The 26,127-nt window shown below is 38.1% G+C and overlaps 1 protein-coding gene across 1 annotated transcript; it reads left to right on the top strand.

Annotated features, from left to right (window-relative positions):
• Positions 1-955: 955 nt before the first annotated feature.
• On the top strand, positions 956-26,127 carry rpl18 (ribosomal protein L18). The gene is made up of 7 exons (XM_062062472.1): positions 956-1,065; positions 6,343-6,429; positions 6,500-6,607; positions 13,032-13,130; positions 19,093-19,216; positions 21,224-21,293; positions 26,001-26,127. Exons 1-7 carry the CDS (start codon positions 1,063-1,065, stop codon positions 26,074-26,076), a joined length of 567 nt encoding a protein of 188 aa, XP_061918456.1. The 5' UTR covers positions 956-1,062; the 3' UTR covers positions 26,077-26,127.

The following is a 26,127-nucleotide window of genomic DNA, read 5'->3' on the forward strand; positions in this document are numbered from 1 at the left end:
TAATATAACACAGTACAATTGGTACTATAATACGGTAAAACTAGTCTATAATACAGTAGAACTGGTACAATAACAGTAAGCTAGTACTATAATACAGTAAAACGGGTATGTAAAACTGCTAATATAACACAGTACAATTGGTACTATAATACCTTAAAACTAGTCTATAATACAGTAAAAGAGGTATGTAAAACTGGTAATATAACACAGTACAATTGGTATTAAAATACGGTAAAAATAGTCTATAATACAGTAAAACCAGACTATATTACAGTAAAACGGGTATGTAAAACTGGTAATATAACACAGTACAATTGGTACTATAATACGGTAAAACTAGTCTATAATACAGTAGAACTGGTATGTAAAACTGGTAATATAACACAGTACAATTGGTACTATAACACGGTAAAACTAGCCTATAATACAGTAGAACTGGTATGTAAAACTGGTAATATAACACAGTACAATTGGTACTATAACACAGTAAAACTAGTCCAAAATACAGTAGAACCGGTACAATAATGGTAGGGGATAGATGTGTCTTGTTTGAAAACAACAACATTTGATATGTGGTTACTGTTGAAATACATTTGCAAAAATCATTGAAAACACTTTTTCATATTGTCAATATTGGGTATTGTGTGTAGAATTTTGAGGCCAATCTTTTTTTTTTCCATTTTGGAATGTAAGGATGTAACATAACAAAATGTGTTGAAAAAGTGAATTGCTGCGAACACTTTCAGGATGTGCATGCTTAAAAGTCATGGACAAAATGTTGTTTTTAATTAGTAATGCCATTCTCAAGTATGAATCATAATCCACTGATAAATTGTGAAATGAAGTGTGATTTGTACAAATTTATTGTCAGGTTGTTTTTTTTTTTTTTAAAAAGGGTAATATTCCTCCCAACCACTAGAGGCGCAACGTTCCAAGTCACTCTCTGTTGTTTCCCAGGAAGCTCCGGCGTGTCGCCAACCAATCAGAGGCGCGAGATTTCAGTTCAACTTTTATCGCGAGACCTCGCCGCCTCCTTTTCCCTTTCTCCGTCTCGAGTCCAAGATGGTAGGTAACGCCAGTTGAACTGGCAAAAATTACTCCAGCGACTTTATCCGCCGTCATCCTGCAAATTAGCGCAACGTGTCCTCTTAAACTAAACACGCACCGCTTCAGGACACTGTGTGCTTTGCAACATGGCCACCATTTCGTGGTGTTTGACCCTCCGAAACACATACGCGTCGGGGGCACAGTGCCGACATCGCAGCTAGCAAACACACGTACGACACATTTAAATTGAGGCACACAATGTGAAATATATCTTAAGGAAACGTTTAATTGAGGCACGCAATGTTCGAGATATCACGTTAGAAAAACATTTAATTTGATGTTCCTTTGCTGGGTGGTACTGCTGTTGATCGGCTGTTGCCGGGTTAGCGCTAAGTAGCTGCAAGCTAATGTGTGGCAACTTGTCAGGTACAAAACTTCACCTTACTAGCATATATTCATCAACCATTTATTAATGTGTATCAACGTTGTGAATGAAATAACAAAGTGTGTCTGCTACTGTGGGATTAAATCCTAATATCGCTTAATTTGTTGTCTGGGGCGCTGCAATGTCGGTCAACATGTTAGACAGTGTTCTTGCGGTTCATTGTTCCTCTTTGTAGGACTGAACGATATAAACATAAGCACCCAACTACATTTCTGCCAGTGTGTGGGTTTTGTAGGGTTGTCCCGGTACCAAAAGGATTTCGGTAATGTAATAAATGGGTTATACTTTTCTACCTTCAAGGTACTCAAAGCGCTTTGACAGTATTTCCACATTCACCCATTCACACACACTGATGGCGGAAGCTGCCATGCAAGGCGCTAACCAGCACCCATCAGGAGCAAGGGTGAAGTGTCTTGCCCAAGGACACAACGGACGTGACTAGGATGGTAATGTCATTCTTGGCTTTATTTTATCAACAAAATCTTAGGGTACATTAAACATATGTTTACCATAGCAATTTAGTCCTTAAATAAAATTGTGAACATACAAGACATTGTCTTTTAGTAGTAAGTAAACAAACATCCATCTATCCATCTTCTTCCGCTTATCCGGGGTGGGGTCGCGGGGGCAGCAGCCTAAGCAGGGAAGCCCAGACTTTCCTCTCCCCAGCCACTTTGTCCAGCTCCTGCCAGGGGATCCCGAGGCGTTCCCAGGCCAGTCGGGAGACATAGTCTTCCCAACGTGTCCTGGGTCTTCCCCGTGGCCTCCTACCGGTCAGACGTGCCCTAAACACCTCCCTGGGGAGGTGTTCGGGTGGCATCCTGACCAGATGCCCGAACCACCTCATCTGGCTCCTCTCCATGTGGAGGAGCAGCGGCTTTACTTTGAGCTCCTCTCGGATGACAGAGCTTCTCACCCTATTTATAAGGGAGAGACCCGCCACCCGGTGGAGGAAACTCATTTGGGCCGCTTGTACCCGTGATCTTGTCCTTTCGGTCATAACCCAAAGCTCATGACCATAGGTGAGGATGGGAACGTAGATCGACCGGTAGATATAGAGCTTTGCCTTCCAGCTCAGCTCCTTCTTCACCACAACGGATCGATACAGCGTCCGCGTTACTAAAGACGCCGCACCGATCCACCTGTCGATCTCACGATCCACTCTTCCCTCACTCGGGAACAAGACTCCGAGGTACTTGAACTCCTCCACTTGGAATAGGGTCTCCTCCTCAACCCTAAACGAACCAAAGACTCCTAATTAGTCTGCTGACATATGCAGTAAAATAGTGTCATTTATCTACCTATTATTTTGTCTACTTATTAAGGACAAGTGGTGGAAAATGAATTATTAATCTACTTGTTCACTTACTGTTAATATCTGCTTATTTTGGGAACGGCGTGGCGCAGTTGGGAGAGTGGCCGCGCCAGCAACCTGAGAGTTCTTGGTTCAATCCCCACCTTCTACCAACCTAGTCACGTCCGTTGTGTCCTTGAGCAAGACACTTCACCCTTGCTCCTGATGGGTCGTGGTCAGGGCCTAGCATGGCATCTCCCGCCATCAGTGTGAATGTGGAAATAGTGTCAAAGCGCTTTTGAGTACCTTTAAGGTAGAAAAGCGTTACACAAGTATAACCCATTTATTTATTTTCTGTTTCAACATGTTCTATCTACACTTCTGTTAAAATGTAATAATCACTTATTCTTCTCTTCTTTAAAACTTTACATTAGTTTTGGGTGATACCACAAATGTAGGTATCAATCCGATACCAAGTAGTTACAGGATAATACATTGGTCATATTCAAAGTCCTCATGTGTCCAGGGACACATTTATTGACTTTATAAACATATACATTTTTTTAAAAACAAAAGGATTTTGTGATGTTAAAAAATGTCGATGTAATCCTAGTAGTATTGACTAGATACTCTATTGTACTTGGTATCATTACAGTGGATGTTAGGTGTAGATCCACCAGTGGCGTTTGTTTATAGCGTCCCGGAAGAGTTGGTGCTGCAGGGAATTCTGGGAATTTGTTCTGTAGTGTTTATGTTGTGTTGCAGTGCAAATATTCTTCCAAAACATGTTTGTTGTTTTAGTGTGGTTTCACTCTTAGGCACATATTAATGACGGTGTTGTTAGTGTGGACTCACTATATGGCACATGTAAATGACAGTGTTGGCATTGTTCATACTGCCACCCTTAGTGTGACATGTATGGCTGTTGACTAAGTATGCCCTTCATTCGCTGGTGTGCAGTGTGTTCAAAGTCAAGATGATTGTGTCAGTTCATTATCAGGCACAATGAAGTCTTGGTTAGGCTTTGTTAATTATAGACTATGTGATTTGTGACTTTTTTTATTATGTAAAACGAACCTAACTCGCCATAAAATTAACAAGATTGACTTTTCAAAAATGATTTTAAAGATTGAAAGTTGCCATCAATCCCACGTGGGTGCTCGGGCCCCGAGGCACCCACGGGATCAGCACCTATGGATATAAGAATACTTTTGTACCGGCTGCCATCACATGCTTAAATAAGGCTATCACATTGGGATTTAGTTTTTTGAATGTATTTGTTATGCCATAACACATTAATCAATGTTTTTATTGGTTTGTTAGGTATTATATTTTATTGTTCTACAGCAGGGGTCACCAACGCGGTGCCCGCGGGCACCAGGTAGCCCGTAAGGACCAGATGAGTAGCCCGCTGGCCTGTTCTAAAAATAGCTCAAATAGCAGCACTTACCAGTGAGCTGCCTCTATTTTTAAAATTGTATTTATTTACTAGCAAGCTGGTCTCGCTTTGCCCGACATTTTTAATTCTAAGAGAGACAAAACTCAAATAGAATTTGAAAATCCAAGAAAATATTTTAAAGACTTGGTCTTCACTTGTTTAAATAAATTAATTATTTTTTTTACTTTGCTTCTTATAACTTTCAGAAAGACAATTTTAGAGAAAAATACAACCTTAAAAATTATTTTAGGATTTTTAAACACATATACCTTTTTACCTTTTAAATTCCTTCCTCTTCTTTCCTGACAATTTAAATCAATGTTCAAGTAAATTTATTTTTTTTATTGTAAAGAATAATAAATACATTTTAATTTATTCTTCATTTTAGCTTGTTTTTTTGACTAAGAATATTTGTGAAATATTTCTTCAAACTTATCATGATTAAAATTCAAAACAATTATTCTGGCAAATCTAGTAAATCTGTAGAATCAAATTTAAATCTTATTTCAAAATCTTTTGGATTTCTTTTAAAAATTTTGTTCTGGAAAATCTAGAAGAAATAATGATTTGTCTTTGTTAGAAATATAGCTTGGTCCAATTTGTTATATATTCTAACAAAGTGCAGATTGGATTATAACCTATTTAAAACATGTCATCAAAATTCTAAAATTAATCTTAATCAGGAAAAATTACTAATGATGTTCCATAAATTATTTTTTTAATTTTTTCAAAAAGATTCGAATTAGCTAGTTTTTGTCTTCTTTTTTCCGGTTGAATTTTAAATTTTAAAGAGTCCAAATTGAAGATAAACTATGTTTCAAAATTTAATTGGAATTTTTTCGTGTTTTCTCCTCTTTTAAACTGTTCAATTAAGTGTAAATATCATTAATTATTAATAACATAGAGTTAAAGGTAAATTGAGCAAATTGGCTATTTCTGGCAATTTATTGAAGTGTGTATCAAACTGGTAGCCCTTCGCATTAATCAGTACCCAAAAAGTAGCTCTTGGTTTCAAAAAGGTTGGTGACCCCTGTTCTACAGTGTGCCTGTATACTGGTGATCGTTTGTGGATTTTTAAATGTTTTATATGATTTGTGTTTGCTTGCTTCATTATGTCCTGACGCTGAGTTACAAATGTCTGCACAATTATCTTACCTCCGGGTGCCATTAAAGAAACCTTGAAGCATTAAAAGGATTTGTGTGAAAATTAAGGCCACAAATGGCACTAACAAGCATTAAATACGATGTCCAGACTCCAGAGGCATTAAAAGTTCTCATACAAATACATCTGGCGACAAAAAAGACAACAAAACAAACCACCTGACCCAGTTTTTCCCACATCAAGATGCTCCTATATTTATTGAAGGCAATTTTTTGCCAGCCAATATTGGGCTTCAATTGATGTGTGTACATGTTAAGCATAGTTAAGTTATTGACCTTCCAATTAAAATGGTCAAAAACACTCCAGGAAAGGAAAGTGCTTATTGTGGTAGAAAGGGTTACTTCCCTGCAGGCACAAGACTTTGAAACATCGTTGAGAACTTGTTGAATTAGGTCCCGACTTTGAGCAGCTCAAGCTTAACGTTGAAACAACATGCCCTTTGACAACCTTTAGTCAATGTTGGGTTGTGACGTTGATTCGACCATTGAATTTTGGTTATTTCCCAACCTATATTCCACAACAAAAACACAATGTTGAAACATGCTTTTTGACAATGTTTAACAATATTGGATTTTGACGTTGATTTGACCAATGAATTTCGGTCATTTTTTTCCAACCAACAACATGGATCAAAAGTTAGACATCAATGTTGTCTCAATTGACAAAAATAGCTATTTTGCAATGTTGTTTCAAAGTTGGTTATCAAGGATATGTACGTATAATTAAGGTTGTATCAATGTCTTGTGCCTGCTGCGTTGTATTATTATATACTATGATTACATTAGTGCTTATTTAACATTACTACTGCACAGACAATTGTTTGCTTTTGAATATTCATATTGCTCTGTAGTAAGTTGACTTGCATCCAATGAGATTTGCTGCTCCCTGCATAAACCCTGAGCTAGTTTAAAATGGCCAATGAATCAAAGTGTTATTGTGCTTCATTCATAATCCAGGGAGTTGACATCAGACATAACAAGGACCGCAAGGTGCACAGGAAAGAGCCCAAGAGCCAGGACATCTACTTGAGGCTCCTGGTTAAGGTAACTGCCTGGAATACTTGGTCTTATCGCCATTGAAAGGGTCAGTTGTGCTAATGGTGATGTCTTCCAGCTCTACAGGTTCCTGGCCCGCCGCTCCAACGCCTCCTTCAACAAAGTTGTCCTGAAGAGGCTCTTCATGAGCAGGAGCAACAGGCCTCCCATCTCCATTTCCCGCCTGGTCAGTCCCCTCTTCCTTTCACGCGCTCTTTGCAAAAGAGTCCAAAACTGGCGTGTGTCATTTAGTCACGCAAGAATTTACTTGCAAGTAGGACCGTGCTGTTTTGGGAAAAACTAAATTAATTGCAATTTTCTCCCCATATTTTTTATGTTTCATACATATAAATGACTACAACTGCAAAAAAAGAATACATCTTACTTTTAGACCGTCAATCAACATATTCTAGTCTCAATTAGGCTTGTACGGTATACCGGTATGAGTAAAGTACCGCGATACTAACAATCATATTTGCTACTATACCGCCTCTAAAAAGTACATTTTACTCACAGAGTAATATGCAATAGTATACTTTAAAAAATATTTGGTTTTAAGCAGACGTACTAAGAGCTTTTGTCTACATCATGCTTTTAAACTGAAGAAATAAAAGCTAAACAGTGTTTATAATGCCGCATACTCATAATATATAATATTGCAAGTTGGGATGAAATGATGAACCACAGTAAAACTCCCAACGTTGGTATTACTTTAAATGCAAGCATTAATACAAGACATTTAAGAGGAACTGCGCTTTTTGGGAATTTTGCCTGTCATTCACAACCCTCATGAGAGACAAGAACACGAATATTGTTTTTTACATTTTAATTTGGAGTTAAACGACTCTTTACATGTCGCAACCTGAATATTAACAAGTATTATAGGCGCTAGCGCAGAGGAACTACTTTTAGTGGCACCGTGATCACAGTGCGCTAACTAGCTTATGCTGCTATATTGGCGTATTGTGCTGCTACATCACCGCTGAGTTGGTGAAAGTTCATTCTAGAACATAAATCATGCCTCTCACCTGGTTAGTAGAAGGTTGCGGACATAAATCCATAAGTTGGTCAACTTTGACTTCTAACTTAGACCTGGAGATGAGAAAAACACAGACGCTCGTTTGCAGCAACTTTTTTTTTTCCTTCATGTGGATTTTATTTATTCATCTACCGTAATTTCCGGACTATAAGCCGCTACTTTTTCCCCTCGTTCTGGTCCCTGCGGCTTATACAAGGGTGCGGCTTATTTACGGCCTGTTCTTCTCCGACACCGGCGAAGAGGATTTCGGTGGTTTTAGTACGCAGGAGGAAGACGATGACACAATGATTAAAGACTGACTTTTCATATACCGGTAGGCTGGTTATTTTGATAACGTACAGGTGAGCACTTTGTATTACTTTGCACCGTTGTATTATTTGTACTCTGCACGAATGCTGTTCGCCATGTCAAAGATGTGAAAGTTTGATTGAATGATTGAAAGATTTATTGTTAATAAATGGGACGCTTTGCGTTCCCAAACAGTCATCTCTGTCCCGACAATCCCCTCCGTGGTAGCAGGAACCCCTATATACTACGGTAATTACACATCAAAACCCTGCGGCTTATAGTCGGGTGCGGCTTATATATGGAGCAATCTGTATGTTCCCCTAAATTTAGCTGGTGCGGCTTATAGTCAGGTGCGGCTTATAGTCCGGAAATTACGGTAATTGGGAAGATATAAACATCCCATCAGTCTGTATCCCAGTGAGAGCAGACATTGTACAGTAAGTGATTTTTTAAAAGTTGTATCTCATGATTAGTAGTGTTGTTGTTGAAGGGAAAAGCACATTTTGTGATGTGTCTATAAAGTTATTACTCCGCCGTATGTTTAAAATGATAAAAATATGTAAATATTACATGTTATGAATGTTTATACTTATATAATGCATCCACTGGTTAATAAAAAAGGTGTGTGAAAGGCAATATGGAGGTGTTTGGGCTTGAGAACTGTCAATAAAGATGATGTTTAAACACGGAAGTGTGGCACTGCTACAGTCTCACTGCATTGAAGGAAATAGGCCCTACAAACTGCACACTGTGGGAAAGAGGTGTAAACTGAAAAGCGACTTGATAAATTCTCAATCCATCCATTTTCTACCACTTGTCTCTTGTTGGGTGAGGGGGCTGGAGCCTTTGGGTACACCCTGGACAAGTCGTCACCTCAGCCAGAAAAGATATTTGAAGCTTCAATTTACATTACATGATATTATATACAAACATATATTAAACATGTAGAGGACACTGCTTCTCATGAAGTAGAAGTTGAAAGACACTTAAGGTAACATTGTTTTACATTTGTTACACACTGTCACTCAATTAAGTTTTTTAAAATATTTTCTTGTAAACAGTTGATGTTCTTGCAATATTCTTTGCACTTAAAAATACATGTTCTAATCCATTTTTTTTACTACAAACATTTGATCATTATGTTTGTGTGCAACCTAAACATTCCTTCCATTTAATTTTACACACTGACATTATTACCGTAATTTCCGGACTATAAGTCGCACCAGCTAAATTTAGGGGAAAATACAGATTGCTCCATATATAAGCCGCACCCGACTATAAGCCGCAGGGTTTTGATGTGTAATTACCGTAGTATACAGGGGTTCCTGCTACCACGGAGGGGATTGTCGGGACAGAGATGACTGTTTGGGAACGCAAAGCGTCCCATTTATTAACAATAAATCTTTCAATCATTCAATCAAACTTTCACATCTTTGACATGGCGAACAGCATTCGTGCAGAGTACAAATAATACAACGGTGCAAAGTAATACAAAGTGCTCGCCTGTACGTTATCAAAATAACCAGCCTACCGGTATATGAAAAGTGAGTCTTTAATCATTGTGTCATCGTCTTCCTCCTGCATACTAAAACCACCGAAATCCTCTTTGTCGGTGTCGGAGAAGAACAGGCCGTAAATAAGCCGCACCCTTGTATAAGCCGCAGGGACCAGAACGAGGGGAAAAAGTAGCTGCTTATAGTCCGGAAATTACAGTACCTAGTCTTGTTTTGAGGGGGAACATATACCACAATGTGTTGTGGCTTTTATACTGTTACAATTATCATTGTACTTGTAATTGGAAGGTAAATAATTTAGTTATCCTATATAAAATACAATTAACCCTAATTTCTTTAAGCAAAATGTATTTTAAATATTGACATCTAAAAGTGTTTTTTCCCCCAGTTGGGAAAAACTAGGTCAGGTTGTCTTTGTTATTTTTTTTATTTTTTTGCCATCACTGCATTCTCACTCGTCCTTCCGTGTTTATGGGCTCATATTGCCCATCCGGTTTGAAGCCTAAATATTCCCACAGCGGGACATTTGGCTTTTCTGGAAATGTGTTCTTGTGATGGGGAAAATGTGGACCCAGTAGGAGCTGTTTAGGGCTGCCAGACATCCTTTGCATGACACTATGGCCGCTCAGAGGAGTAACCGTAGCAACAGGCCCCTCTCATTACACTGCGGAACGTTTTAAGAGATCTTTTATTCCTTTTGGCCACAAGACTACATCAGATCTGAGCTATACATTGTGTGCACTATATTGCCATTGTTTGTATCTTTGAGGATTATGTATTCATTGTGGATGTTTTTCTACTACTGGACACCTGAATTTCCCCTATGGAGGATCCATTATTTACCTTTCCATAATCATATTTTTTACTCTTACTTTTTGTTACTTTGCTGTAAGGCTGGGCGATATGGCCTTTTTTTAATATTTCGATATTTTTAGGCCATATCGCGATACACGATATATATCTCGATATTTTGCCTTAGCCTTGAATGAACACTTGATGCATATAATCACAGCAGTATGATGATTCTATGTGTCTACATTAAAACATTCTTCTTCATACTGTATTAATATATGCTACTTTTAAACTTTTATGCAGAGAGGGAAACCACAACTAAGTCAATTTAGCAAAAGTGTATTTATTAAACAGTTATTAAGCAGTGGCACAAACATTCATGTCATTTCAAAACAGAAAGTGCAAGATTGTCAGAGACATTTTAAAACAAGCTATTAGTGCACTTTTGTGAATGTCACTAAGATGACATATCAAAACAACACTAAATTAAAGTGCACTTTTTGTACAGAACGCCACTACAATAGTTTAAAAAAAAAAATAAAGTGCACTTTTGTGCATGATGTCACACAAGATATTTCAATAAGTGTCAAATAAAAATGAGCTGCATAATAGGAAATCAAATAGTGTATGTCCTTCACTATGTGGTAGGTTCCTGCGGACGTTATCTCCTTCTGTTGTTGACAATTTTTTTCATACGGTGTTGATGTGGAAATGGTTGCTCGGCATTTTGTTGGTGTAGCACCGAACGGAGATGTTGACATGCGGAGTTTCAAACACTCTTCATTCTCTAGCGCAGGGGTCACCAACGCGGTGCCCGCGGGCACCAGGTAGCCCGTAAGGACCAGATGAGTAGCCCGCCGGCCTGTTCTAAAAATAGCTCAAATAGCAGCACTTACCAGTGAGCTGCCTCTATTTTTTAAATTTTATTTATTTACTAGCAAGCTGGTCTCGCTTTGCCCGAAATTTTTAATTCTAAGAGAGACAAAACTCAAATAGAATTTGAAAATCCAAGAAAATATTTTAAAGACTTGGTCTTCACTTGTTTAAATAAATTCATTATTTTTTTTACTTTGCTTCTTATAACTTTCAGAAAGACAATTTTAGAGAAAAAATACAACCTTAAAAATGATTTCAGGATTTTTAAACACATGTACCTTTTTACCTTTTAAATTCCTTCCTCTTCTTTCCTGACAATTTAAATCAATGTTCAAGTAAATTATTTTTTTTTATTGTAAAGAATAATAAATACATTTTAATTTAATTCTTCATTTTAGCTTCTGTTTTTTCGACGAAGAATATTTGTAAAATATTTCTTCAAACTTATTATGATTAAAATTCAAAACAATTATTCTGGCAAATCTAGAAAATCTGTAGAATCAAATTTAAATCTTATTTCAAAGTCTTTTGAATTTCTTTTAAAATTTTTGTTCTGGAAAATCTAGAAGAAATAATGATTTGTCTTTGTTAGAAATATAGCTTGGTCCAATTTGTTATATATTCTAACAAAGTGTAGATTGGATTTTAACCTATTTAAAACATGTCATCAAAATTCTAAAATTAATCTTAATCAGGAAAAATTACTAATGATGTTCCATAAATTCTTTTTTTTAAGTTTTTCTCTTTTTTTTGAATTTTAAAGAGTCGAAATTGAAGATAAACTATGTTTCAAAATTTAATTGTAATTTTTTTCGTGTTTTCTCCTCTTTTAAACCGTTCAATTAAGTGTAAATATCATTAATTATTAATCATAACATAGAGTTAAAGGTAAATTGAGCAAATTGGCTATTTCTGGCAATTTATTTAAGTGTGTATCAAACTGGTAGCCCTTCGCATTAATCAGTACCCAAGAAGTAGCTCTTGGTTTCAAAAAGGTTGGTGACCCCTGCTCTAGCGGGTGACTTTTCAAATGATGCTACATATTAGCAGTAATGCTACTTTCTGTAGCAACGCTTTTGCTCCACACTTGACAAATTACGGTTGTCTGTTCGACATCTTCCCACTTGAAGCCAAACCACCGCCAGACGATGGACCCCCTGCTGTTTTTCTTAGGAATTAATTCTTCCTTCATTTGTTACCAGATTCGCACCACAGCTAACTTTAGCCATGCTGCTACCTCTCTGCTCAGCGAGGGCGTATACATATGTGACGTATGACGTGACAGTATGTGAAAAGGTGCGCTTGTTTATGTCTCTGTGAGAAGGAGAGACGAGATAGAGTGAGAAGAGCCTGTTGTGTAATGCCTGCAGCTAAAAGCAACTGCGTGAGAACTTATACTCCAATATCACCATATAGTCATTTTCTATATCGCACAGAGAAAAGCCGCGATATATCGATATATTGCCCAGCCCTACTTTGTGGAAGTTCTCACTAGCGTGTGGCGAGGTTCTCTCTCCATGCTTCCTGTGTGTCTAAGCTGCTGACACAAAGATTGTGAATGACTAAAAAGAGGGCTGACTGTTAATTCTACTGTTAAACATGCTTAGGTGCTGAGAATGATTTACAGAGTGAGACCTCGCACTCTCTGTTTGGAGCGAGAGACGAAGAAACCCGAGGCTCAACAATTCTGATTGGCCAACGTGTCTGTCACTCAAGTGCCGGTGATGGTCAATAAAAAATGTCGATGTGATGTCAATAAATCTTGCAGCCCTAATCTGGATATGTTAACCCATTTGCTCAAGTATTGACGTTAGCCAGCTAGCCTCGCTGGTAGAACTTAGGCAGTGTAGCCAACTTGCCCTGGCTAGCAAAGCTTTCTGGGAGACGGTGAAAGTTAGGAGGCTAAAATGGTAGCGTTTGTTTGAGATACAGCTTGTTAAGTGAAACATCGATATTCAGAAATGAGATTACGTACGTTTGAGTCTAGGATTTTCTCCTTTTTTGAGTAGCATCGTGACTGTCAGACTTTCAAAACCTTTATTGAGCCGAAGCACGTTTTACATCTGAGAAATCATTGGGTTTTTTTCCCCCTCTCTCTCCAGATCCGCAAGATGAGGCTGCCCGGCCGTGAGAACAGAATTGCTGTCGTTGTGGGAACCGTCACTGATGACGTCAGGATCCAGGATGTCCCCAAGCTCAAGGTAAGTGTCTGCAATAGAATATGAGAGCCCAGTTCCTTGTGGTTTTGGAGCAATGGACTGTTAAAGTTGTGTAAACTACAAACTACTTTTCCGTACTTAGTGGTAGGAGTGCTTGATAATTATTGGGCAGACATGAGGAAAGGGGTCACACCGGTAAATCTGATAACATTAAAAAATAACTACTAAATTAGGTGAAATTACCTGAAGTGTTAAAGTTAGCAAATCAAGCACTCCTTTTTACCTACATTCCTGTTGTAAACGCTCTGATCTCAAAGTAAACAAATATGGCACAATCTGTGTTCAAGGTAAAGAACATCACACGTTAACACATCAGTCCTTAACAGCCACCTGAAAGACGGTGTTTAGAAAGCCTACGAAGACGCCAGCTGCAGAAAAAGCTTATTTCTATCGCCGTTCTGTTGAAAGTTTGGCAGAGTTGACCTGAGGGCTAAATAAATCAACCTGATTTTTGTTATGAAAATGATTGAACGTACGGACTTTGTCAGGACAAATCTACATGTACACTTTGTCACATCTGCCTTTGAATCTTACCTCCAGTTGTGTACAAATACAGTACTTTACAGTACTTAACTGTACTGTAAAGTTCAAATTTGAATGACAATAAAAAGGAAGTAAGTCTAACTACACTTAAACATACATTGAAAGACAAATAGCTTTTTACTAGTTATACCAGCTGACAGTGATGGGTCGATGACAAGGCTGCACCATTACTCTAAACCACATTGGGGTTTTAATTAGTGCAGTAAATTATCACAAAAGCCAAAGTTTTGTTTTGTTTTATTCCTTTTTTTCTCCGCCGTCACCAGCATTTTACTGGCATGTTGGCCAATCAGAATAGAGCCTCGCGTTTGTCTCTCTCATATTGCTCTCTTGTCACTCAGTGAAGAGATCTTCTACCATAGAGTTTGCCACTCGCCAGTGAGACGTTCTGCAAAGTAACACAAATGAGGAGGAAAAAATATAATTACAGAGCTCAATGTCCCGTTGTGGGAATATTTCATCTTCAAGTGGGATGGACAATATGAGTGACAATGACGCGATCGCAATAAATACAAATACACTGTCTCACCTCATTTTTCCAACTGGGAAAAACTGCATTTTGAGATGTTCAATACCATCCATCCATTTTCTACCGCTTGTCCCTTTTGAGGTCGCGGGGGGTGCTGGAGCCTATCTCGGCTGCATTCGGGCGGAAGGCGGGGTACACCCTGGACAAGTCGCCACCTCATCGCCGGGCCAACACAGACCTATTTAGGTTAAATTTTTGCTTACATAAATATAAACATTTATTCGGAATAACAAAGTTATTTACCTTCCATTTACCGTAAAATGGTTAACAATTGTACAGTAATTAGCAATATCAAATCAAATCAACTTTATTTATAAAGCACATTTAAAATTTACCACAGGGGTAGCCAAAGTGCTGTACAATGGGCAGGTTAAAAGATAATAAGAGAACCGAGCAAACACAACACAAACAGAGCACGATAAAAAATAAATAAAATAAAACATAAAAACAGGTTCACAGCAGGTACATTATGGGGCGCCATTGCAGGATGGAGATCATTCAGTGTTAAAAGCCATGGAATAGTTTATATCCTTTTAAATGGTTAGTTGTGTTATTATACATTAAGATGACATAAACACTGTATAGTTATTACGGATGATTTCTTCAGCTTAAGAGCATGCTGTAGACAAAAGCTTGTGAGTTTGTCTACAGAACGCCAAATATTTTTGGAGGTGAATTTTTGCAAATTTTGTGTGGCACCTTGAGTGAAGAATATGCTGATTGATTTCTCTCATAATGGTGCAGCCCTGGTAGATGAGACCTTGCAGAGCATTGCAAACTGGATCTTAAAGAACTGAGTGAAGAGACCCAATTGACATATTCACATGTTTAAAATCCTCTGTCATTATGGCAACGGGATTGTCTTGTAACACCCACATGAGGGGTTTGATCAGTTATGTTAATATTATTATTTATAATGTCTGTGAATGTTGTCATTCATCCAGGTCATTGTCATCTCAGGGCATTCAATCCATCACAACTGAACTGTTTGGTGCGTCTTAAAAGACGTTTGGCCGCTCATCCGAGTAGACTTCATCAGTTCTTGCTCATGGACTTAAATGGGTCAGATCTAGTCCAGCGGTTGGTGCCACAACACCAAATATTCATATTTAAACCAGGAGGGTGAGCCTGAGCAAGGATGGTTTTAACCCTATCGTAGTGAGAAAAACTGTTTTAATGCAAACCAGCAATCTTACTGTCAAAGCCAACGACAGTCCATCCATCCATCCATTTTCTACCGCTTGTCCCTCTCGGGGTCACGGGTGGTGCTGGAGCTTATCCCAGCTGCAGTCGTTGAAGTGTAATTTCCCTTTATTGTGTGGCAGAACGATTGCTGTGGATCGGAGTATTAATATTTGGTGTTTTGGCACCAACAGCTGGACTAGATCTGACCAATCTAAGTCTGTGAGCATGAACTGATGAAGTCTACTCGGATGAGAGGCAAAACATCTTCTAAGACAAACCAAGCAATAATGCCCTGAGATATAGACATGTGTTTTCCATGTATTAGTCTAAAACATGTAACTAATTTATTTGTAAATACATCAGAACAGTCCCACACATTTCTTTGTCTTGCTTCATATCGCAGTGGATTAAACAAATATGTTGCTTCAAAGGCTGTTTTTTTTTGCCAAGACAAATCTGGCTATCAGCTGCAGTGAACCAGAGGTCGCCAACCGCGTCTCTTCACAAGTTTGGACATCACGGCCACACACCCTGAGTCCGATGGCACACTAAAGCCGCTCGTCTCGCAAACGCGCATGACATGCACACACACACATCATATGGAGCTGCAACAATGCATTCAAGTTAAAGTACCACTCATAGTCACACACACACTAGGTGTGGTAAAATTACTATATGCATTTGACCCACCCCCATATTGAGAGGGGAGCAGTGAGCAGCAGCGACCGCACTCGGGAATCATTTTGGTGATTTAACCCCCAATTCCAACCCTTGATGCCAAGCAGGGAGGTAATGGCTCCCATTTTTATAGTCTTTGGTATGACTGTAACCTAACTTTACCGCGGATTGTTGCAACCCATCTGACATTTTCTAGCATCAGGACTCTCCCCTCAACTGCCAAGTACTAGAGTCCGTGAACATTGCTCCACTAGAGTCTGTGAACATTGCTCCACTAGAGTCTGTGAACATTGCTCCACTAGAGTCTGTGAACATTGCTCCAGAGCACGGACTTTGTGTGGATTTACAGATGCAAAAGTATACATTGACTTGTGTAAAGGCAGTAATGTGTGATACAACAGCTAAAAACGCTAAATTGTTTATTACATTTTTTGTGAAAAAATAATTTTCTTTTTAGGCCATATCACCCAGGCCTACGGTCCTGTGACTTTCTTAAAGCCATACACGCACCGACAGGTTTCAGTATGAGCTGGACACATCACTACTAGATGATGACTTTACCACAGCTCTGCATGGATACTGCTGTGAAGAGTTTTCATGCCAGTACAAAGTGACGTTCTTAGCTTGTAATTATCCTCAACACTCTGATCAAGGATTCAGTACTTGCTAGGGATGATGTTTGATAAGGAATTATCGAGTTCGAGCCTATTATCGAATCCTATTATCGAACCGATTCCTTATCGATTCTCTTATCGAGTCCAGATAGGTTGTTGTATATGGAAAAAAACACGCAATATTTGGTTTAACAAAAGCTCACTTTTATTATATAATAAAAACATCAAATCTAATAAATAAATAAATATTGACTGTTACCCACCTAAAAAAATAAAATAAAATAAATAAATATTGACTGTTGTTACCCAAAGTATATTAAGTGGGATTTTTCAGAGAAACAAATATATACAGTAACACAAAAACAACTTGTCTCTGTGATCACTATAGGTGTATAAATAATAATATAGTGTTAAATAAAATCAGTCCCTTGGGCACAAAACGGAAAATAATACAGCTCTCCAAAAAGTGCACTTCTGCTGCTATTTGACATAACTGTTTGTTATGATGCTTTGACATTTTTGCACTTTATTTCTTTATTGAAAGAAAATTCTACGAAGAGAAAAGTTCTTTGCAAATGTGGTTACAATGCTAAAAAATGAAAAGTTAAAGCTAAAAAAAGAAATACACTTTATTGAGTTAACATTATTTCTTTATAGGGGGGAAAATGTTATGAGCTAGAGAATATAACAACTACACTACCCAGCATGCAACAGGAGTTACGAGCATGCGCGGTAGCCCCGAAAAGTGTTGCATGTTGCCACGCTGTGAAAGTAAACGTCAAGAACTCAGCCAACACGCCTCGTCTGCATTATTTATAATTAGACAAACAACACATATACAGTGTGATTTTGTTTTGTTTACAAGGAAAGAAAAACAAAAGTTAAAAAAGGGAAATGTGTTGTATATATATGTATGTGCTGCGGTTGCTTTAAGAACGTTGCGACAGCTGCCGTAAAGGAGGTGCGTTGCTAGCCTGGTTGCTATGTTTCCGGTTGGTCATAAAAGTGTTCATGTGTTTTACCCTGCTAAAATCTCTCAGTAAGGTTATTCGATGGATTATAGCTTTTGTTTTGAACTTAAAGGGAAACTTCGGTTTTTTTCAACCTGGGCCCTGTTTTCATAATTTTTTCTGTATATGTGAGTGCTGGATAAAACATTTTTTGAGGTCGCGCCAGTATTGAGCAGGGCAGGCAGCCTCCAGCCCAGCTAACGCTCGTACACAGGGCAACTGGCTCTCGTCAAAATTCGGCCTATAAACATGCATTTTTTTCACACTGACAGGCTCAGATAGTTACAATGAGTGTCCGACAACATACTAGAAAGGAGAAATTAACGTATGTCTCTACCTTTAGCTGGAGATCGCTGTTTGTTGTGAGCTGTGTCCAAATCTCACCACGCTACAAATCTCGTTCCGAAATCTCGCGATAACTCGCGACAAAACACCGGTGGAAAAACAGTTACCTGACTGAGGTGAAGAGAGATGACTGAAGTGATTTTCTGTTGGATTACCGAAGACTGTTATTTTAGATACGGCCGGCCATCAAAATCAAATGCAATTTCATCCACGTCGTCCACATCAGGCAAAAATTCAGCCATGACAGACAAACAAACAAACTTTTCTATAAAACTAAAATAACAGTCTTCGGTAATCCAACAGAAAATCACTTCAGTCATCTCTCTTCACCTCAGTCAGGTAACTGTTTTTCCACCGGTGTTTTGTCGCGAGTTATCGCGAGATTTCGGAACGAGATTTGTAGCGTGGTGAGATTTGGACACAGCTCACAACAAACAGCGATCTCCAGCTAAAGGTAGAGACATACGTTAATTTCTCCTTTCTAGTATGTTGTCGGACACTCATTGTAACTATCTGAGCCTGTCAGTGTGAAAAAAATGCATGTTTATAGGCCGAATTTTGACGAGAGCCAGTTGCCCTGTGTACGAGCGTTAGCTGGGCTGGAGGCTGCCTGCCCTGCTCAATACTGGCGCGACCTCAAAAAATGTTTTATCCAGCACTCACATATACAGAAAAAATTATGAAAACAGGGCCCAGGTTGAAAAAAACCGAAGTTTCCCTTTAATTACACCTTGGAGCGCTTTTTCCCGTCCATTGTTTTCCTGCTTTCGCTATCTGCGCCTAATGACTGAGCTACGTGACGTCATTTCTTGTGATGTCCCACGGAGCATTTCTGGTCGGGACGGGATTCGAATAAAGAATCAACTCTTTTCCTTTACTATAGTGGTCTCGATAACGGGTACCGGTTCTCAAAAAGGGATTTGAGTCCGAGGACTCGGTTCTTTTCTTATCAAACAACCGGGAAAACCGGTTTCGAGTATCATCCCTAGTACTTGCTTTAGTGGACTTTTAGCTAGACCTAACATTGTGTTGTCTTTCAGATCTGCGCTCTGAAGTTCACTGATGGCGTTCGCCGCAGGATCTTAAAGGCCGGAGGCGAGGTGATGACCTTTGACCAGCTGGCTATGACTGCACCCAAAGGCCATGGCACCGTGATTCTGTCTGGTGAGTACACTTCTGGATGTGGACCTAGACAATGGAAGTACTTGTACCTGCACAGTAGTGTTTGACAAGAAAAGTAGTCTGGAGCACATTCCAGATTCTGCATTTTTCCAAAGTTGTAACCTTTAAGTTTATAACAGAAGTGCAGTTAGCGTTTGTAGGCCTACTGTGAAATACATCTCTAATCTGAGGACTTGCTTTGGAAAATGTCTTATTTTTACGTTGTTGCATTTCTCGCCACATATCAAGCATCGTTGCTAGTGAAAGCAAACAATCTGTCCTTGCAGAATTTCCAACACTCTTCCTCTCAGAATGTTATTCATGGTGTAGTTACTGCACACACATTGGCAACCCATCGCCAGTCAGGACTCCACCTGTACTCATTCACTGCCTTACAGACAGGGTAGTCTAAAACCCCACAATTTGATTAAGGCCTTCAAATGTCATTCTCTTAAATTATTTTGATAGGTCTTAAAAAGAAATGTTTTCTTTAACAACAAATGCATACATTTCAGTCTCCAGATGTTGTGGACACTTCATTCTGCACAATGTGTGCATGCTGCGATAGACTGAATGAAATGCTTAGTAACACTGCACCTTCTGCAATGACACTTACCAACTAAATGTTGGGCATGGTGTGATGCGTAAAAGAGCAGTGAATACGTTTGTAAACTTTGCAGGAAATTCTCTGCTTACAATTTTCTTTTAAGACTATTTATGCCCTTTTCTAGTATGAAAGTGAAATGTGTGTTAAAATGTATTCATCATGTGTGATGACCCCTAAACTATCATCTTAGTGCTGTACTACATTTAAGACTATTTATACGCTTTTCTAGTATGAAAGTGAAATGTGTGTTAAAATGTATTCATCATATGTGATGACCCCTAAACTATCATCTTAGTGCTGTACTACATTTAAGACTATTTATACGCTTTTCTAGTATGAAAGTGAAATGTGTGTTAAAATGTATTCATCATATGTGATGACCCCTAAACTATCATCTTAGTGCTGTACTACATTTGTCACTTGAAGTGTATCATTCTCTGATGTGTCCCTGCTCTCACTTGACTGATGAAACATGTACCAGAGACAATCAATCAATCAAAGTTTACTTATATAGCCCTAAATCACGAGTGTCTCAAAGGGCTGCACAAGCCACAACCACATCCTGGGCTCAGATCCCACACCAGGGCAAAGAAAAACTCAACCCAGTGGGATGACAATGAGAAACCTTGGAGGGGACTGCAGATGTGGGGACATAATGTGTCTTAATTAAGCTAACAGTTATGATGTCACCTAGCGACAGCATGTAAATACTAAAGAGTGCAGGGCCAAGAACCCAACCCTGGGGAACTCCACACGTTACCTTAACATAGTCCGAGGTCACATTGTTATGGGAGACGCACTGCATCCTGTCAGTAAGATAAGAGTTAAACCAAGACAAGGCTAAGTCTGACATACCAATATGTGTTTTGATACGCTCTAATAAAATATTATGATGAACGTATGGAAAGCAGCGCTAAGATGAAGAAGCAGCAACATGGATGACACATCAGCATCCATCGTTAGTAATAGATCATTAGTCATTTTTGCCAGGGCTGTCTCCGTAGAGTGATTTGTCCTGAAACCAGACTGAAAGGGTTCACAGAGATTGTTAGACCCTAAGTGTTCATTGTACACCTGGTCATTGTTGGCTTTGTCATTAGCACAAAGTAATCAGGTGTAGAAACCCAACCATTTCTTAGGGAATAATTATTGTTGTACACGCAGAAAAGGACGAGAAATGTATGAATGAAATGTTGACACTTATCTTGACTCTTGTTAGCCGAGATACGATAACCCAGGAAACCTTTTCATGAAAGTGAGTGGTACTATATGTAGGACTGCACTTGTTAAAAATGTGGACTTTTATCAAAAAGGCAAAGGTACAAACATTTAAGCTATGACAAATTAGCAAGAAAGACCATTTCCATCCAACTGTATCTTATCATTTCACTTTGGTTTTCCAGGTCCTCGCAAAGGTAGAGAGGTCTACAGGCACTTTGGAAAAGCTCCTGGAACTCCTCACAGCCACACCAAGTATGTAGCGCACACCAACACCCACTTTTTATACTTTTACATGAACTTTTTAAAGATATCAATAAGTATAAATGACAGAATTCAAAACAAGTTTTGCTTTTATTTGATCAAAAACTAGTGGTACCAAAAGGCACTGCATGTAGTAGAGCATTATCATTTTTCTCTCCAAGATTTTGATTAGATTTGTATATTTTATACATAAGTGTCAATATAAGAAGTGAAGGAAGACATGTTAGTTTTAGACTGTCAATCACACATTACAACAACATGTAAATATGTGTCTTTATGTCTACATTATGCTCTTAAACTGAAGAAATAACCAACAGTGTTTAACATAATCATCATTTGTAACCATTTCAAATATCAACTTATTTCTCAATATTGTAGAATTGTTAACAATTGTACTGAAATTGGAAGGTACATTTTTTTTTATCCTAAACAAACATTACAATGTACTCATGTCTGTAAGCTAAAATGTAACCTAAATATCTTGAAGAGCATTTTTTCCCCCCAGTTGGAAAACGAGGTCGGACGTTGTCTCTTTGTTTTTACCGTCACGTTCACTGGTTTGTCCGCGTTCAAGGGTGGTGAATGACTGAAAAGAGGGCTCACTGTGTTCAGTTGATTCACTGTTACATTAACGCTCTCAGGTGCAGACTTTGCTGTTTGAGGCGAGAGACATGTGAGGCTCAACAATTGTGATTGGCCAACATGTCTGTCACTCAGATGGTGGAGGAAACAACAAGTCTTAAGTTATTTATTTTACTCATCTTCCACCTGCAGTAATGCTAGCATACTTTGAATTTTACTCTTTTTTTTCAGAGCAGATAAATTGGACTTTGTATAAAAAGGATTTTTTAAAACCTAAACAGTGGCAATGTAGCTATTGTAGATAATTGATGTTGATCAAGATGAATTGTTGTAATGTAATATAGTTATTCATATGGGAGATGATGAGTGCATAAAAAGTGTCCAAGCACCACATCTTAAGCTGCTTCTTAGCCACTCTTTGTTCTGGACCTTCTTGTTGGCCTCCTAAGGAGTCACACTTCACTCTCTGGTGCTGGAATAAACCACTTCTTTGGATCTGTTAGCATTAGCCATGTCTTGTTTTGCCTTTGTGTAAATCTCCCTAAGTATGCAAGCTGCAGAAGAACTGATTATTTAGTCTGCCTAATAAACCCTCCAATGGAATAATGTCCCAGGTGTACTAATAAATAACTGATTATTTAGTCTGCCAAATAAACCCTCCAATGGAATAATGTCCCAGGTGTACTAATAAATAACTGATTTAGTCTGCCAAATAAACCCTCCAATGGAATAATGTCCCAGGTGTACTAATAAATAACTGAATATTTAGTCTGCCTAATAAACCCTCCAATGGAATAATGTCCCAGGTGTACTAATAAATAACTGAATATTTAGTCTGCCTAATAAACCCTCTAATGGAATAATGTCCCAGGTGTACTAATAAATAACTGAATATTTAGTCTGCCTAATAAACCCTCCAATGGAATAATGTCCCAGGTGTACTAATAAATAACTGATTTAGTCTGCCTAATAAACCCTCCAATGGAATAATGTCCCAGGTGTACTAATAAATAACTGATTATTTAGTCTGCCTAATAAACCCTCCAATGGAATAATGTCCCAGGTGTACTAATAAATAACTGATTTAGTCTGCCTAATAAGCCCTCCAATGGAATAATGTCCCAGGTGTACTAATAAATAACTGATTTAGTCTGCCTAATAAACCCTCCAATGGAATAATGTCCCAGGTGTACTAATAAATAACTGATTATTTAGTCTGCCTAATAAACCCTCCAATGGAATAATGTCCCAGGTGTACTAATAAATAACTGATTTAGTCTGCCTAATAAACCCTCCAATGGAATAATGTCCCAGGTGTACTAATAAATAACTGATTATTTAGTCTGCCTAATAAACCCTCCAATGGAATAATGTCCCGGGTGTACTAATAAATAACTGATTATTTAGTCTGCCTAATAAACCCTCCAATGGAATAATGTCCCGGGTGTACTAATAAATAACTGATTATTTAGTCTGCCTAATAAACCCTCCAATGGAATAATGTCCCAGGTGTACTAATAAATAACTGATTTAGTCTGCCTAATAAACCCTCCAATGGAATAATGTCCCAGGTGTACTAATAAATAACTGATTATTTAGTCTGCCTAATAAACCCTCCAATGGAATAATGTCCCGGGTGTACTAATAAATAACTGATTATTTAGTCTGCCTAATAAACCCTCCAATGGAATAATGTCCCAGGTGTACTAATAAATAACTGATTATTTAGTCTGCCTAATAAACCCTCCAATGGAATAATGTCCCAGGTGTACTAATAAATAACTGATTATTTAGTCTGCCTAATAAACCCTCCAATGGAATAATGTCCCGGGTGTACTAATAAATAACTGATTATTTAGTCTGCCTAATAAACCCTCCAATGGAATAATGTCCCAGGTGTACTAATAAATAACTGATTATTTAGTCTGCCTAATAAACCCTCCAATGGAATAATGTCCCAGGTGTACTAATAAATAACTGATTATTTAGTCTGCCTAATAAACCCTCCAATGGAATAATGTCCCAGGTGTACTAATAAATAACTGATTTAGTCTGCCTAATAAACCCTCCAATGGAATAATGTCCCAGGTGTACTAATAAATAACTGATTATTTAGTCTGCCTAATAAACCCTCCAATGGAATAATGTCCCAGGTGTACTAATAAATAACTGATTATTTAGTCTGCCAAATAAACCCTCCAATGGAATAATGTCCCAGGTGTACTAATAAATAACTGATTATTTAGTCTGCCTAATAAACCCTCCAATGGAATAATGTCCCAAGTGTACTAATAAATAACTGATTTAGTCTGCCTAATAAACCCTCCAATGGAATAATGTCCCAGGTGTACTAATAAATAACTGATTATTTAGTCTGCCTAATAAACCCTCCAATGGAATAATGTCCCAGGTGTACTAATAAATAACTGAATATTTAGTCTGCCTAATAAACCCTCCAATGGAATAATGTCCCAGGTGTACTAATAAATAACTGAATATTTAGTCTGCCTAATAAACCCTCCAATGGAATAATGTCCCAGGTGTACTAATAAATAACTGATTTAGTCTGCCTAATAAACCCTCCAATGGAATAATGTCCCAGGTGTACTAATAAATAACTGATTATTTAGTCTGCCTAATAAACCCTCCAATGGAATAATGTCCCAGGTGTACTAATAAATAACTGATTTAGTCTGCCTAATAAGCCCTCCAATGGAATAATGTCCCAGGTGTACTAATAAATAACTGATTTAGTCTGCCTAATAAACCCTCCAATGGAATAATGTCCCAGGTGTACTAATAAATAACTGATTATTTAGTCTGCCTAATAAACCCTCCAATGGAATAATGTCCCAGGTGTACTAATAAATAACTGATTTAGTCTGCCTAATAAACCCTCCAATGGAATAATGTCCCAGGTGTACTAATAAATAACTGATTATTTAGTCTGCCTAATAAACCCTCCAATGGAATAATGTCCCGGGTGTACTAATAAATAACTGATTATTTAGTCTGCCTAATAAACCCTCCAATGGAATAATGTCCCGGGTGTACTAATAAATAACTGATTATTTAGTCTGCCTAATAAACCCTCCAATGGAATAATGTCCCAGGTGTACTAATAAATAACTGATTTAGTCTGCCTAATAAACCCTCCAATGGAATAATGTCCCAGGTGTACTAATAAATAACTGATTATTTAGTCTGCCTAATAAACCCTCCAATGGAATAATGTCCCGGGTGTACTAATAAATAACTGATTATTTAGTCTGCCTAATAAACCCTCCAATGGAATAATGTCCCAGGTGTACTAATAAATAACTGATTATTTAGTCTGCCTAATAAACCCTCCAATGGAATAATGTCCCAGGTGTACTAATAAATAACTGATTATTTAGTCTGCCTAATAAACCCTCCAATGGAATAATGTCCCGGGTGTACTAATAAATAACTGATTATTTAGTCTGCCTAATAAACCCTCCAATGGAATAATGTCCCAGGTGTACTAATAAATAACTGATTATTTAGTCTGCCTAATAAACCCTCCAATGGAATAATGTCCCAGGTGTACTAATAAATAACTGATTATTTAGTCTGCCTAATAAACCCTCCAATGGAATAATGTCCCAGGTGTACTAATAAATAACTGATTTAGTCTGCCTAATAAACCCTCCAATGGAATAATGTCCCAGGTGTACTAATAAATAACTGATTATTTAGTCTGCCTAATAAACCCTCCAATGGAATAATGTCCCAGGTGTACTAATAAATAACTGATTATTTAGTCTGCCAAATAAACCCTCCAATGGAATAATGTCCCAGGTGTACTAATAAATAACTGATTATTTAGTCTGCCTAATAAACCCTCCAATGGAATAATGTCCCAAGTGTACTAATAAATAACTGATTTAGTCTGCCTAATAAACCCTCCAATGGAATAATGTCCCAGGTGTACTAATAAATAACTGATTATTTAGTCTGCCTAATAAACCCTCCAATGGAATAATGTCCCAGGTGTACTAATAAATAACTGATTATTTAGTCTGCCTAATAAACCCTCCCAGGTGTACTAATAAAGAACATGTTGATGATGCTAACCTCTTCTCTTCCTTGCAGGCCCTACGTGCGCTCCAAGGGCAGGAAGTTTGAGAGAGCTCGTGGTCGCCGATCCAGCCGTGGCTACAAGAACTAGTCTTTCTTTTTCCTGCAATCTGATGCTAATAAAAGACTGGTGTGTCAAATA

The sequence above is a fragment of the Entelurus aequoreus genome, linkage group LG11, assembly GCF_033978785.1.
Source record: "Entelurus aequoreus isolate RoL-2023_Sb linkage group LG11, RoL_Eaeq_v1.1, whole genome shotgun sequence".
In the NCBI taxonomy this organism is placed as follows: Eukaryota; Metazoa; Chordata; class Actinopteri; order Syngnathiformes; family Syngnathidae; genus Entelurus; species Entelurus aequoreus.